Here is a 13136-nt window from a genome sequence, read left to right as displayed (position 1 = left end):
GAGAAATATACCATGAAAGTTTAATAAAAGCTATTAAAATCAGTAATGTTACTAAAATGAAATCTCCACTCAATATTTCAGAGTTAGAGCATAATGCTCTGTTATGGGTGGAATTATGTGCTCTCTCCCAAAATATACTGAAGTCCTAACCTCTGGTACCTGTGAATGTGATCTTATTCGGAAATAGAATCTTTGTAGAGGTAATCAAGTTAAGATAAGGTCATTAGGGTGGGCCTCAATCCAATATGGCTGGTGTCCTTATAAGAAGGGGAAAATGTGATATAAACACAGACACACAGGGAGAACACCATGTGATGACAGAGGCAGAGACCGGAGTAATGCAGTTGCAAGCCAGGGATGCTAAGGATTGATGGCCACCACCAGATGCTAGGAAGAAATAAGGAAGGATTCTACCTAGAATCTCAGAGGGAACGTGACCTTGCTAACACCTTAATTCGCCTCCAAGCTGCCAGAACTACAGGACAATAAATTTCTCTTGTTTTAAGCCACCCACTTTGTGGTACTTTGTTATAGAAGCCGTAGGAAACTATGCTACTACTGATGATTAGACAGAACAGAAGGCATCAGATGGTCTTGAGGATGATAATGAATAAAGATCGTGGCTTGTTTTATTAAAAATCATGTCCTTGTAGCAATGCCAAGGGGAAGCACCATACAAACTGTGATTGTAACAACAGTATACTCCATTTCCCACATATGCAACTCTCTTCAAGAACACCCAAGAGTTTACACAAACTATGACAATATATAAGCAAACCTAAGGATGCCCTTTCTCCATCAATGGCATGTAGCAATATTCTTTTTTTTTTTTGGCAGTACGCGGGCCTCTCACTGTTGTGGCCTCTCCTGTTGCAGAGCACAGGCTCCGGACGCGCAGGCTCAGCGGCCATGGCTCACGGGCCCAGCCACTCCGCGGCATGTGGGATCTTCCCGGACCGGGGCACAAACCCGTGTCCCCTGCATCAGCAGGCAGACGCTCAACCACTGCGCCACCAGGGAAGCCCAGCAATATTCTTTTACAAGGAACAGAGCTACATTACATATAAATAAGAAATATGAATATATAGACAGCATGAGAATGAGACAGAGAAAGAGTATGAGAATGCTAAACTCTAAGAGGGCCAGGACTTTTGTTTTACTAATTGCTGTACCCTCTATGTCAAAAATCAGGGCCTGTATTTAATTGATCCTCAATAAATATTTCTTGAATGACTAAAGGAATAAATATTTAGGGCTAAAAGAGGCAAAACTGTATAGGTACCTGTAACAAGTAAAGATACTGAATTAATAATTTACAAAATCCCCACAAAGAAAAGTCCAGGACCATATGGCTTCATTGATGAATTCTACCAAGCATTTAAAGAAGTATTAAAACCAATCATTCACCAACTCTTCCAAAAAATATAAAGGGAGGGAACACTTACCAACTTGAAACCTATGAAAGGCCAATATTACCTATATATCAAAACAAGAGAAAGACATTACAAGAAAACTATAGACTAATATCCCTTATTACTAGACACAAAAATCCTCACAAAATACTAGCAAACTGAATCCAGCAACATAGGAAAAGGATTATACATCACAACAAATTTGGATTTATCCCAGGAATGCAAGGTTGGTTTAACATCTGAAAATCAATCAATGTAATACACCATGTAAACAAAATAAAGAGTGAAAAAACCTCACATGGTCAGCTCAACAGATGCGGAAAAAGCATTTCAGCAAATCCAATACTTTTCATAATGAAAACACCGAACAAACTGGGAAAAGAAGGGATCATCCTCATCCTGATAAAGGTCACCTATGAAAAACCAAGAGCTAAATTATACTTAATGGCAAAAGACTCGATTTTTCCCCACAAAGATCAGGAACAAGACAATGATTTCCATTCTTGTCACTTCTAGTCTAGAGGACCTAGCCAGGGAAATCATGAAAGGAAAAGAAATAAGAACATGCAGATTGGAAAAGAGGTAAAATTATCTCTATTCACAGGTGACATAATCTTGTATATAGGAAAGGCTAAGAAAGGCTATTAGAACTAATATACCAGTTCAGCAAGATTGCAGGATATAAGATCAATATAAAAAATCAACTGTAACCTAAACAGACATTTCTCCAAAGAAGATGTACAGATGGCCAGCAAACACATGAAAAGATGCTCAATATCACTAACCATTAGAGAAAAGCAAATCAAAACCACGATGAGGTATCACCTCATGCCGGTCAGAATGGCCATCATCAAAAAATCTAGAAACAATAAATGGAGAGGGTGTAGAGAAAAGGGAACCCTCCTGAACTGTTGGTGGGAATGTAAATTGATACAGCTACTATGGAGATTCCTTAAAAAACTAAAAACAGAATTACCATATGACCCAGCAATCCCACTACTGGGCATCTACCCTGAGAAAACCATAATTCAAAAAGAGACATGTACCACAATGTTCATTGCAGCACTATTTACAATAGCCAGGACATAGAAGCAACCTAAATGTCCATCGACAGATGAATGGATAAAGATGATGTGGTACATATATACAATGGAGTATTACTCAGCCATAAAAAGGAGTGAAACTGAGTTATTTGTAGTGAGGTGGATGGACCTAGAGTCTATCATACAGAGTGAAGTAAGTCAGAAAGAGAAAAACAAATACCGTATGCTAACGCATATGTATGGAATACAAAAAAACCCTACTGATGAACCTAGTGGCAGGGCAATAATAAAGACAGAGACATAGAGAATGGACTTGAGGACACAGGTGGGGAAGGGGAAGCTGGGACAAAGTGAGACAGTAACACTGACATATATACACTACCAAATGTAAAATGGATGTCTAGTGGGAAGCTTCTGCATAGCACAGCGAGATCAACTCAATGCTTTGTGATGACCTAGAGGGGTGGGATAGGGATGGTGGGAGGGAGGCTCAAGAGGGAGGGGATATAGGGAGATATGTATACATATAGCGGATTCACTTTGTTGTACAGTGGAAACTAACACAACATTGTAAAGCAATTATACTCCAATAAAGATGTGAAAAAAATCAATTGTATTTCTACACACTGGCAATGAATAATCCAAAAGTTAAATTAAGAAAACAATTCCATTTACAATATCATCAAAAAGAATAAAGTATTTAGGAAAAAAATTAGGAAATTAAGTGTAAGACTTGTACATGGAAAACTACCAAACACTGATGAAGGACATTAAAGATCTAAATAAATGAAAAGACATCTTATGTTCATGGATTAGACTTAATATATTCAGATGGAAATATTCCTCAAATTGATCTAAAAATTTAATGTAATCCCCATCAAAATCCCAGCTGGCCTTCTTGCAGAAATTGACAGGATGATCCTAAAATTTATATGGAAACACAAAGGATCAAGAGTAGGCCTCCCTGCCCAAATCTTGAAAAAGAGAACAGTCGAAGAACCCACATTTCCCGACTTCAAAACTTACTTCACAACTACGGTAATCAAGACTGTGGGGTACTGGCATAAGAATAGAAATACAGATGAATGGAATAGAATTGAGAGTCCAGAAATAAACTCATATTTATGGTCAACTGATTTTCAACAAGGATGCCAAGACAATTCAATGGAGAAAGAGAAGTCATTTCAACAGATGGTGCTGGGACAACTTGGTATCCACATGCAAAAGAATGAAGTTGAACCCCTGCGTCATAGTATACACAAAAATTAACTCAAAATGTATGAAAGATCTAAATGTTAAGAGCTAAATCTATAAAACTCCTGGAAGAAAACATAGGAATAAATTTTTTCGACCTTGGGTCAGTCAATGATTACTTAAATATAACACCTAAAGCAACAAAAGAAAAGCAACAAGAGAAAAAAATAAATAAATTGGAATTCATAAAAATGAAAAACTTTCGTGCTTCAAAGGTTAACTTCAAGAAAGTGAAAAGACGGCCCTTAGAATGGGAGAGAATATGTGTAAATTATATATCTGATAAGAGACTTGTATCTAGAATTTATAAATAACTCTTAGAATGAAAATATAAATAACCCATTAAAAGTGGGTAAAGGATTTGCATAGACATTTCTCCAAAGAAGATATACAAATGGCCAATAAGCACATGTAAAGGTGCTCAGCATTTCTCACTAGGTAAATGCAAACTAAAACCACGAGACATCACTTCACATCCACAAAGCTGGCTTCAATTAAATAGATGAGCAAGTATTAGTAAAGATATGGAGAAATTCAAACCCTCATACATTGCTAGTGGGAATCTAAAACGGTGCCACCACCTTGGAAAACAGTTTGGTAGTTACTCAAAAAATAAAACACAGAGTTACCACATGACCCAGAATTTCTAATCCTAGGGATATATCTGAGAGAAATGAAAACACATGTTCACACAAAAACTTGTACTCAAATGTTCACAGCAACACTTGAGTCGAAGTACAAGATAAGAGCCCAAAAGTGGAAACAACTCAAACGTCCATCAACTGATGATGAATGGATAAACAAAACGTAGCATAGCCACACAAAGGAATATTATTCATCCATAAAAAGAAATGAAGTACTGATATGTGCTACAACCTGTATGAACCTTGGAAACATTATGCTAAGTGAGAGAAGCCAGTAATAAAAAACCACATATCATATGATTCCACTTATACGAAATGTCTAGAAATACACAAATTCATAGAGACAGACAGTAGATTAGTGGTTGCCATGGCTCGGGGGAAGGGAGAATGGAAACAGACAGTGATTGTTAATGGGTTTCTGTTTGGGGTGATGAAAATGTTCTGGAATTAGATACTGGTAGTGGCTGTAAAATTCTGTTAACATACTAAAACTCACTGAATTGCACACTCAAAAAGGGTGAATTTTATGGTATGTAAATTATATCTAAATAAAGCAAATCAACAATCTATTTTTAGAAACCACCATAAATTCAGTTTTCAGTCATATCTTCCCATTTTTCTGTGCTCTTAACAATATGAAGGATGTAGGGGCTTGGCATTTACTGAACTCTTCCTGTGATGGTGAGGCCTCCCTCCCAGTGGTCAGCAAAGTAGGTCAGCCCTACTTTGCCTCAGCTAATGTGAGAAGTCAGAAGCACAGTTTATTTACAAGATGACAGAAATATGCTTTGTAACAAATTTTCATTTTCCATTTGCTGACCCAGACAGTGGAAAAGGTTAGAAGTAGTGAACTGCACCAGCACCTTATCTTCCTGTCCTGACTACTGTGGCAGTGTCCTGTTACCACTGTCTCCAGTTTTGCCTTCCTCACCACACTAGCCATTAGAGACTTTATTCAAACACCAAAGCTGATCATGGCACTCCTCTACTTCAAAAATTCCGTCCTTGAGAATTTGGACTTGATCCTGAGGGTGGAGTTTTCTTTGCTTCAGCACAGAAAGCAAGGCTTTTATGACCTTGCCCTGGTTGTTCTGTTCCTCTCATAGCATTTCCCCTGTGTCATAAGTTGGGGCTACCAAACTGCTTGTGGTTTCTCCAGCACTCTTGGCTACTTCATGTTGTGTCTGTGTTCATGTTGACCCTCTTCCAGGAATGATTTCCCTCTCCTCTCATCTTTAAACATTCTGCCTCTGAGGAATGTTTCTTACTCCACTTCGCAAAACTGACCTCTCCTTCCTTGGGACCACAGATACATTCTGTGAACATTTCTCTCTAAGCACTTAGAATACTTGACTTGTGTCCCTGTCTGAATTCCCCATGGGTTTGTTCATTGAGGACAGAGACCTGCCTCATTTGTACACCCAAGACAAAGCAAAGAGTCTGGCTCAGGGGGAAATGGAAGGAAGAAAGGAATTAATAGAAAAACTAGAAACATGAACCTATTCTCACTCCTTCCAATGTGGACCTTAGGAGAATCTTTATGGGATGGTCATTTTCTTTCCATTTTTCTAAATCAGAACAAACGAAAACAATCATGGACACAGAAGGAATGGAGGATTCCAAAAGTGCTTTTCTTTTCTTTTAAATGACCTCAGAACTGACAGGTGAGACAAGGTCTATCGTCATCAGCAGCTCTTTAGTGCTTATCAGAGGAGGTAGAAGAGGGCTGATCATGCCATTTTCCACCACCTTCAGAATAAAGTCCAAACTCCTCAGGAAATTGGTCAAGGCTGTCAGCCTTATCTACCACTATTTCTCATCAACCCTCCCACAAGAATCACTCAATTCCTGTTCTTTTGATATGCACCATGTTTTTATTCTTACATCTCTGCCTTAGTAAATGTGTTCTGTCCTAAGCCCAGCTCAAATAACCCTTTCTCTACTGAAACCCTCCCTCCTCTCTAATCCCCACCTCCAAACTGGGAGCCATCCCTTCTTCCTCTGTGTTCTCTTACCACTTTTCACTCTATGATAGCATTTTTAGCCTTTTATAATGTGTATTTTTAAATTTTTTTTACATTTCCTCAGAACTTTGGGCATGGTGTGAGACATGCAGCAAGTGTGCAGGAAACAGCTGCCAGACTGAAGGACAGAGTGTCAGCAGAGTTGGTCATCATTCCGAAATGAAAATGGACAGCCAAGGCAGCAAGAAGGTAAAGATAATTAATAGTGGTTTCTCTCCCTAAACAGTGGGATATGGTCTCCTGGGAGCTAATATTTCCACATGGGAATAAGAAATGTTTGCGTTCCAAATGAAACCATGAACATTCTACAGCCCATGCAAGTAGGTCAAGCCATTCGCCCAAGTCTAAAAGCGTCCTGTGTTTTTTAATTTTTTTCTTCTGAGAAGGACAAGTTCTCCTAACTGAATTCCAATCATCTGGGTCAATGTTTTAAAAGCTTGGTATCTTAGTTGTTTTTATTTTAAACTTTTAATCCTGTACATTCTTCTCAAGCCTCCGGGACCAGACGCTAAGCTCAGCTTTCAGCAGGCCTGATATAACATCACATACCCTACATTTTTGTGGCATGCCAGCTCTCTAAACAGAAAGAAAAATAGATTGTGTTCTAAACCTTGCCTTATAGACTAAAAAGTTCTTTTGGACAAATATATTTGACTAAACCACACTCAATCTTTCCTTTCCTTTCTTTTTGAGTTTCTAAACTCTATCTTTATACTTTCTCTTCACTTAAAAATGTCTTCAGACTGACAAATAAGGCCTTATATCACATTCTGAAAAGCAAATGATGAAAGATGGATTAAAAGGGAATAATTTAATGACACTACTTCAAAGAAGCAAAAAGGTGTTTAAAACTCCTCAGGAAGGAAGATTATTGATATAGGCTCTAAAAACTTACACAATTGGTATAATAAATAGAAAGGAAATAAGAAAAATATTATCTCTAAAGATCAACATTTTAAAGATGATTATACAGTAAAAAACTCAAAATAATAATTACATCACTATAGACATCTACTGGAAGGCACTATCATTTGAAGACACACTCAGGACAAATCACAGCAAATGTTTACTTAAGACCTGACAATCACTACAATCTTAGGGTGCTAGGGATTAAAGGCACTTAAGGATAACCCATTTAGACAGGAACAGTATGTTAATGAGTACAATTAGCTCTTTATTCCAGTAAGACAGGAATGTCATGGTCTCCTGGTCAGTCTCCCTGCCTCCAGTCATTCTGCAGGTAGCTTCCAGAATGATCTTTAAAAAATCCCGATCATGTCCCTCTATCCAAAATTCTTCAGTGGCTCTCCATTTCCTATAGGTAAAAGATACACTCATTGTGATACATACATACCATTTATGATCTGGCCTTGCTTTCCCACTCTGCCCCATTTTGCCAACTCTGCCTCTTTCACTCTGCACTTAAGCTACCTTTAATTAATTACTGGTAGTTAACTGAACATTCATTTTTCTATCAAGCTTTAGGCCTTTGTACATACTCTTCCCTCTACCTGGAATGTTCTCCCTTGCTTGTCAATCTGGCAAACAACTACTCCTCTTTCAAGCTTGAAAACTTAGTGACCCTCTCCTAGACTCCTCAAGGCAGGGGCTTTTATTGAACCTTTAAATACCTGCATCACAGCAACTATCACATGAGCTCCTAAGAGGCCAGCCCCCATGCCTGTCTTTCCCAAAGAGCAGAAGTCCTTGAAGATAGCACTAGTATTCCCAGTGCCTAGCCTGGTTCCCAGGAGATAGCTGGCACTCAGCAAACGAAAGTGTTAAAGCCAAAATAAATGGAATATATTTTTCTATTTAAATTGTAATTTCAATATTCACCCTTAATCTTTTCCCAGGGCTCATGACAAGTAACACAGATGAGAACGGGAAGGGAGAGGACAACAGAAGAGATGATCATCACCAAACTGGGAAAGATGCACTGGAGTTTATAAATATAGATGCCACATAGCACACTGTGCACCAGCCTTGTCAAATAAGTAGGCCTCTCCTTGGCTGCCCCCAGCACTCACTGTATCACCCCCTGGCAGTGGGCATCAGCAACTTAGGAGGAAGGGTCTTAATCTATCTGGGCATTATTACTGTGCTAGGTCCCACCACAGTTAAATGTAAGCACCAGCTGGCAAACCACAGGGGACATCAACTTCATGCCAAATGATAAAACAAAGCTTTAAGACCACTTCAGGCTCAGGCTTAGCCTCAAATAAAGAGATACATGGACCAATTTAAAGAATGTCAGTGGTGTAGCAGCTGACAGACTCAATTTTTAAAGATCTCATTAATGAGAACCTCTCCAAGAACAGAGATTATTTATTTGGGGGTAAGTTATCTATGTAATTTGAATATTGCACTCTGCCAACAAATTCCAGTACATGGGAAACTATTTTTAAATGTGAATGAAGCTAACTTAAAAGATAGGAACACAGTCTATAGTTTCTTTTTAAATAGAGATAATTACATTTTTAGGAAGTACAACAAATGCACAAACAAATGTTCAGAGCTGTCACTCTCACTTTTTTAAAAAACATCCAGATAATCTAAAAATGTGCAATTCTTTCATCTTTGGTTCAAATAGTTAACTTTGCATTGTGTGGCACAGAATTGTTATTCCTCAATAATTATTTGTTGAGTAAATGAATGAATGATATACTTTTCAGAATGATTTTTTTTAAAGCTGCCATTTATGATGACATTGCTCCATAATTACAACCATCAAGGCTGGCAATGTAATGACTTCCTTTAAGTTTATCTATTCTTTAAAATTTAACACCGATGGTCAATACATTGCCAAAGGAAGTTCTGGAGATAGAAGACTTTCAGGTGTTTTCTTTCAGTGTTGGAACAGTGCAGCCTTGAGGAGATGCTCTAGGTAAGTAAGATGAGAAATGTGGACAGTTTCACGTGGAAAGGAAACTGAGGTATGGCTTACATAATTCCTTAATTAGGAAACCCCTGATTAAGTCTCATTTTAGAAAAAAAAGCCAGTTGATAAACGGAACACACAAACTAGGACTTGAAATTTTCCTGTACGAACTTTCCTCAGGAGAGCTCAGTTTCCCTAACCGGAAACTTACATAGTCAAATGCTAAGTCATTTTTGGCACATTCATCCAAACATGTTCTCAGCACCTTCTGTGTGTTTTAGATAACGTGCTAGGTTGTAGGCACAAAGAAAGAGGAACAAGCCAAAATTCTGTCCAGTAAAGGGAGACTAGATAGATCTTTCTAAAAAGTAACGTCTAGAGTACTCGGTTAAAAAGTGAGTGAAGGAGAGCTAAAGTCACCAACCAATTTCCAACAGAGTAGAAGTCATTACAAGATCCTGATTTCAGCAGGCTGATAAAGTGGTCAGGTGTGCCACATAAAAATCTAGCGATATTCTAGACATTTTGAGACAGACATAGGAAACGTGGGGAAATGTTGAAGGTCTGATTAAAAAAACTTTCTATCACTTCTTTAGGAAATCATTTTGGTGGCAGATACCCTGCTAAATTCAGTTTCGGGTGTATTAAAGTGCTATAGATCAGAGTTTGTTCAGTGATCATCACATATCACCATCACCCAGAGGAAAACCATCACTCTATAAGGGGCAACCTTCCTAAGCAGTTGTCAAGTGCATAAAAACCAATAATGATTTTTGTGCCCACAGAAGACAATACAAATCCCCCAAATAAGCAAGTCTTTAAAGCAGTGCTGTCCAACAGAACTTTCTGTGATGACAGAAATGTTCTGTATCTCTGCATGTTGAATACAGTAGCTATTAGCCACATGTGGCTACTGAGCGCTTGAAATGTTGCTAGTCAGACTGAAGAACTGAATTTTTATTTACATTTCAATGAATTTAAATTTAAATAGCCAGATGTGGCTAGTGGCTACCATACTGTATACTGTAGCTCTAAAATCTATAATTAATTCTGTTATAAACAAAATAAAGTTTGCTTTACTTACGTTAAGGACAAGAAAAAAGGCAGCTGAATTAACCCTGGAGAGGGATCTCTAAGGTGAAAAACAAACGGATGGTTCGCATAAGTCGGTAGCTTTTCGTGGGAATGGCTGAATCACAACAGCTCTTGTTATACCATAGCAGAGAAAGGAAGCTGTCTCAAAGGTAGAGGTCTAACGGGAGATTCTGACATACGGTAATCAAGGCCTATTCCAATCCAGTTTTTTTTTTTTTTTTGACTTATTAGTTTTCAGAACTATCTAAGAAATGTGGGAACTACAAAACAAATGCAAACCATGTCCCTTTGTTTCGCTATAACTAGCAGACCTTGGGGGACTGGGTCTGTCGCAGTACTTCGCTGTTATTTGTTATGTCTCCTCTGGTCCCTGTTGGCCACCTTGGTGTCCTGTCTCCTCTATCATGTTTCACTCTCTCAGTCATCAGTTGTATAGGCAGTCCACAACTTTTTGGACTTGGATTTTGTTGCTCTGCTTATTCAACATTTCTAATAAACATTCAAAATTATTTCTGCTTTATGCTACATTTTCTGGCTAGCACATCAAACATATTGAAAAAAGAAAGCAACAGTATATTTTGGTGTAGAAATAAAGGAACTTCACAATTATTAAGCACTTCTATGTATCAAGTACTTCCTTTGCCATCAGCCCTACAAAGCAGATGCTACTATTCCCTCATGTCAGATGAGGAAACTGAAGCTCAGAGATGGTAAATAACTGACCCACAATCATGTAGGTGGGCAGTGATACAGCTGTCGTATAAACCTAAACTTGTCTGATCCCCCAAACCTACGTTTTTTTCCTACTATATAACACTGCTTCCTAAGCCCACTTCACAATGCAATTTTCAGAAATAAATTCCACAGCAAAAATTATGGTAACCCTTAACTTCCCTCCTTCAGTTTCTTCTATCAGTCCATCCGCCCTCTGACTCATTTTTTTAAAAAAAGAAGAAGAAATTAGGAAAGAAAATGAGAAAGAAATATGTAACTATACACCTAGACATAAATGAGTATATCCTAGAGATAGAAGACTTTACAACTAAAAATAGAAAAGTATACTGTTAGAGATAGAAGACTTTATACCTATAGATAGAGCAGTATACTCCTAGACATAGAAGACTTTACACCTACAGATAGAAAATTATACTTCTAGAGATAGAACACTATACAGCTAGAGACAAAAGAGTGTACTCCTAGAGATAGAAGACATTATACCTAGAGATAGAAGATTATACTTCTAGAGACAGAAGACATTATACATAGAGATAGAAGATTATACTTCTAGAGATAGAAGACTATACACCAAGATAGAAGAGTATACTCGTAGACATAGAAGAATTTACACCTAGAAATAGAAAAGTATACTCCTAGACATAGAAGACTTTACATCTAAAGATAGAACTGTATACTCCTAGACATAGAAGATTTTACACGTAGAGATAGAAGAGTATACTTCTAGAGATAGAGGACTATACACACACACACACACAAAAAAAAAATAAAAAATAATAAAAAAAATAAAAAAAGAAGAAATTAGGAAAGAAAATGAAAAAGAAATATGTAACATGTGTTTGTGGAATGGTTCTAGAATATTTAAAAGGATCTGAAGCTATTATATTAGGTTTTGTTTCCTTTTGGTCTTAAAACACATTTTTTTTTTTTAAAGCTACCAGGTCATTAAATTATAAGAAATTACTCCAAGGGATAGTTTAAAACTTCATGCAAATGATTTATTGAAAATATTAAAAAAGGTAAGTTCCAAATGCCACCTGAAATACTTGTTCCATTAGGAAAAATAACAACAACAAAACAAAAAATAACACCTATCAGTTTGTAGAACTGATGGAGCCAATCCTATCTATTATTCAGTTATTATTTTACTCACATAGTAAAACCTTTCCAAAGAAGCAACTAACCATGTATCATATCCTATGGAGTCAAGTTACCACCACTTAAGCACTTAAGGAAAGTTAGGCAACATTTTATGAGTATCACATACTTTTAAAAGTAAAGCAACAGGTAGAAAGAAAGCTATTTTTCTGATGGGGCATCTGTAACTTGGTATTTTTGTACTCTATCATAATCTTTTTAAAAAAAAGTCTTAAATTTTGTGTCTCAAAGTAGATGACTTAAAAAAAAAGGGGGAGACAGCTGCAGCCCTTCAGTATCTTCTAAGAATTTAGTGGTTGCAATCATTATAGTCTAGTAATATAGACCAACTGGGTTCCAATCTTGGTTCAGTTCTTACAGGTTCTGTGACTCTGGGCACGGCACTCTGATGTACTTTCCTCATCTGAAAAATGGGGATAATAATTCCTAAGGTTGTTGTGAGGATTAAATGAGTTAATATGTAAGGCACTTAGCGTATTCTTGAAAGCAATGCTCTATTTTTTTCTAACAATCTACTAACTGGGACGATAATAAGATAAAACAGTTAACTTTAACTGATGTGGGCAAATGGATATTTTTAAAGAAAGGATGCCATAAGATAACATACAATCAGTAAAAATTTGTATATATTTTACTGAGGATGTCATGAAAGAAATTTCAGTGCAGTAAGAATGTCTGAAATATAATTCCTGATATATATGCTATCTGAGGACATATACTAAATAAAAAAAAAATAAAATTTTCATCTCATAATATGTCTCATAAAATGTAAAAGAATGGAAAAAGTTCAATAAACCACTTGACTATAAAATCTATTCCAACTGGAAAATGGTATCCAAGATGGTTGCTTGGGTAAACTGCAAGGGTTTACTCTCCCCTACCCACAAATC

General features: G+C 37.1%; 1 protein-coding gene and 1 long non-coding RNA gene across 23 annotated transcripts in view; one reads left to right on the top strand and one right to left on the bottom strand.

Annotated features, from left to right (window-relative positions):
* The window catches only part of LOC109552580 (uncharacterized), a 47427-nt gene extending 36565 nt beyond the window's left edge, over nt 1–10862 (top strand). The window contains exons 2-3 of the long non-coding RNA XR_012330231.1: nt 6442–6566; nt 8234–10862. This is a non-coding gene — a long non-coding RNA (uncharacterized lncRNA). The remainder of the gene's footprint in view (nt 1–6441; nt 6567–8233) is intronic.
* PEAK1 (pseudopodium enriched atypical kinase 1) overlaps nt 1–13136 on the bottom strand; it is a 293418-nt gene that overhangs the window by 19866 nt on the left and 260416 nt on the right. The window contains exon 9 of one of the 22 annotated variants that reach the window (XM_073801288.1): nt 3052–7692. The exons of the other annotated variants lie outside the window; for them this stretch is intronic. Coding sequence (XP_073657389.1) covers nt 7661–7692 — 32 coding nt within the window. The 3' untranslated portion in view covers nt 3052–7660. Of the gene's footprint in view, nt 1–3051; nt 7693–13136 lie in introns of those variants that run through there. 22 annotated transcript variants of the gene reach the window in all.

The sequence above is a fragment of the Tursiops truncatus genome, chromosome 2, assembly GCF_011762595.2.
Source record: "Tursiops truncatus isolate mTurTru1 chromosome 2, mTurTru1.mat.Y, whole genome shotgun sequence".
In the NCBI taxonomy this organism is placed as follows: domain Eukaryota; kingdom Metazoa; phylum Chordata; class Mammalia; order Artiodactyla; family Delphinidae; genus Tursiops; species Tursiops truncatus.
The sequence above is the reverse complement of the archived record's forward strand: the minus strand, read 5'-3'. Positions and strand labels throughout refer to the sequence as shown.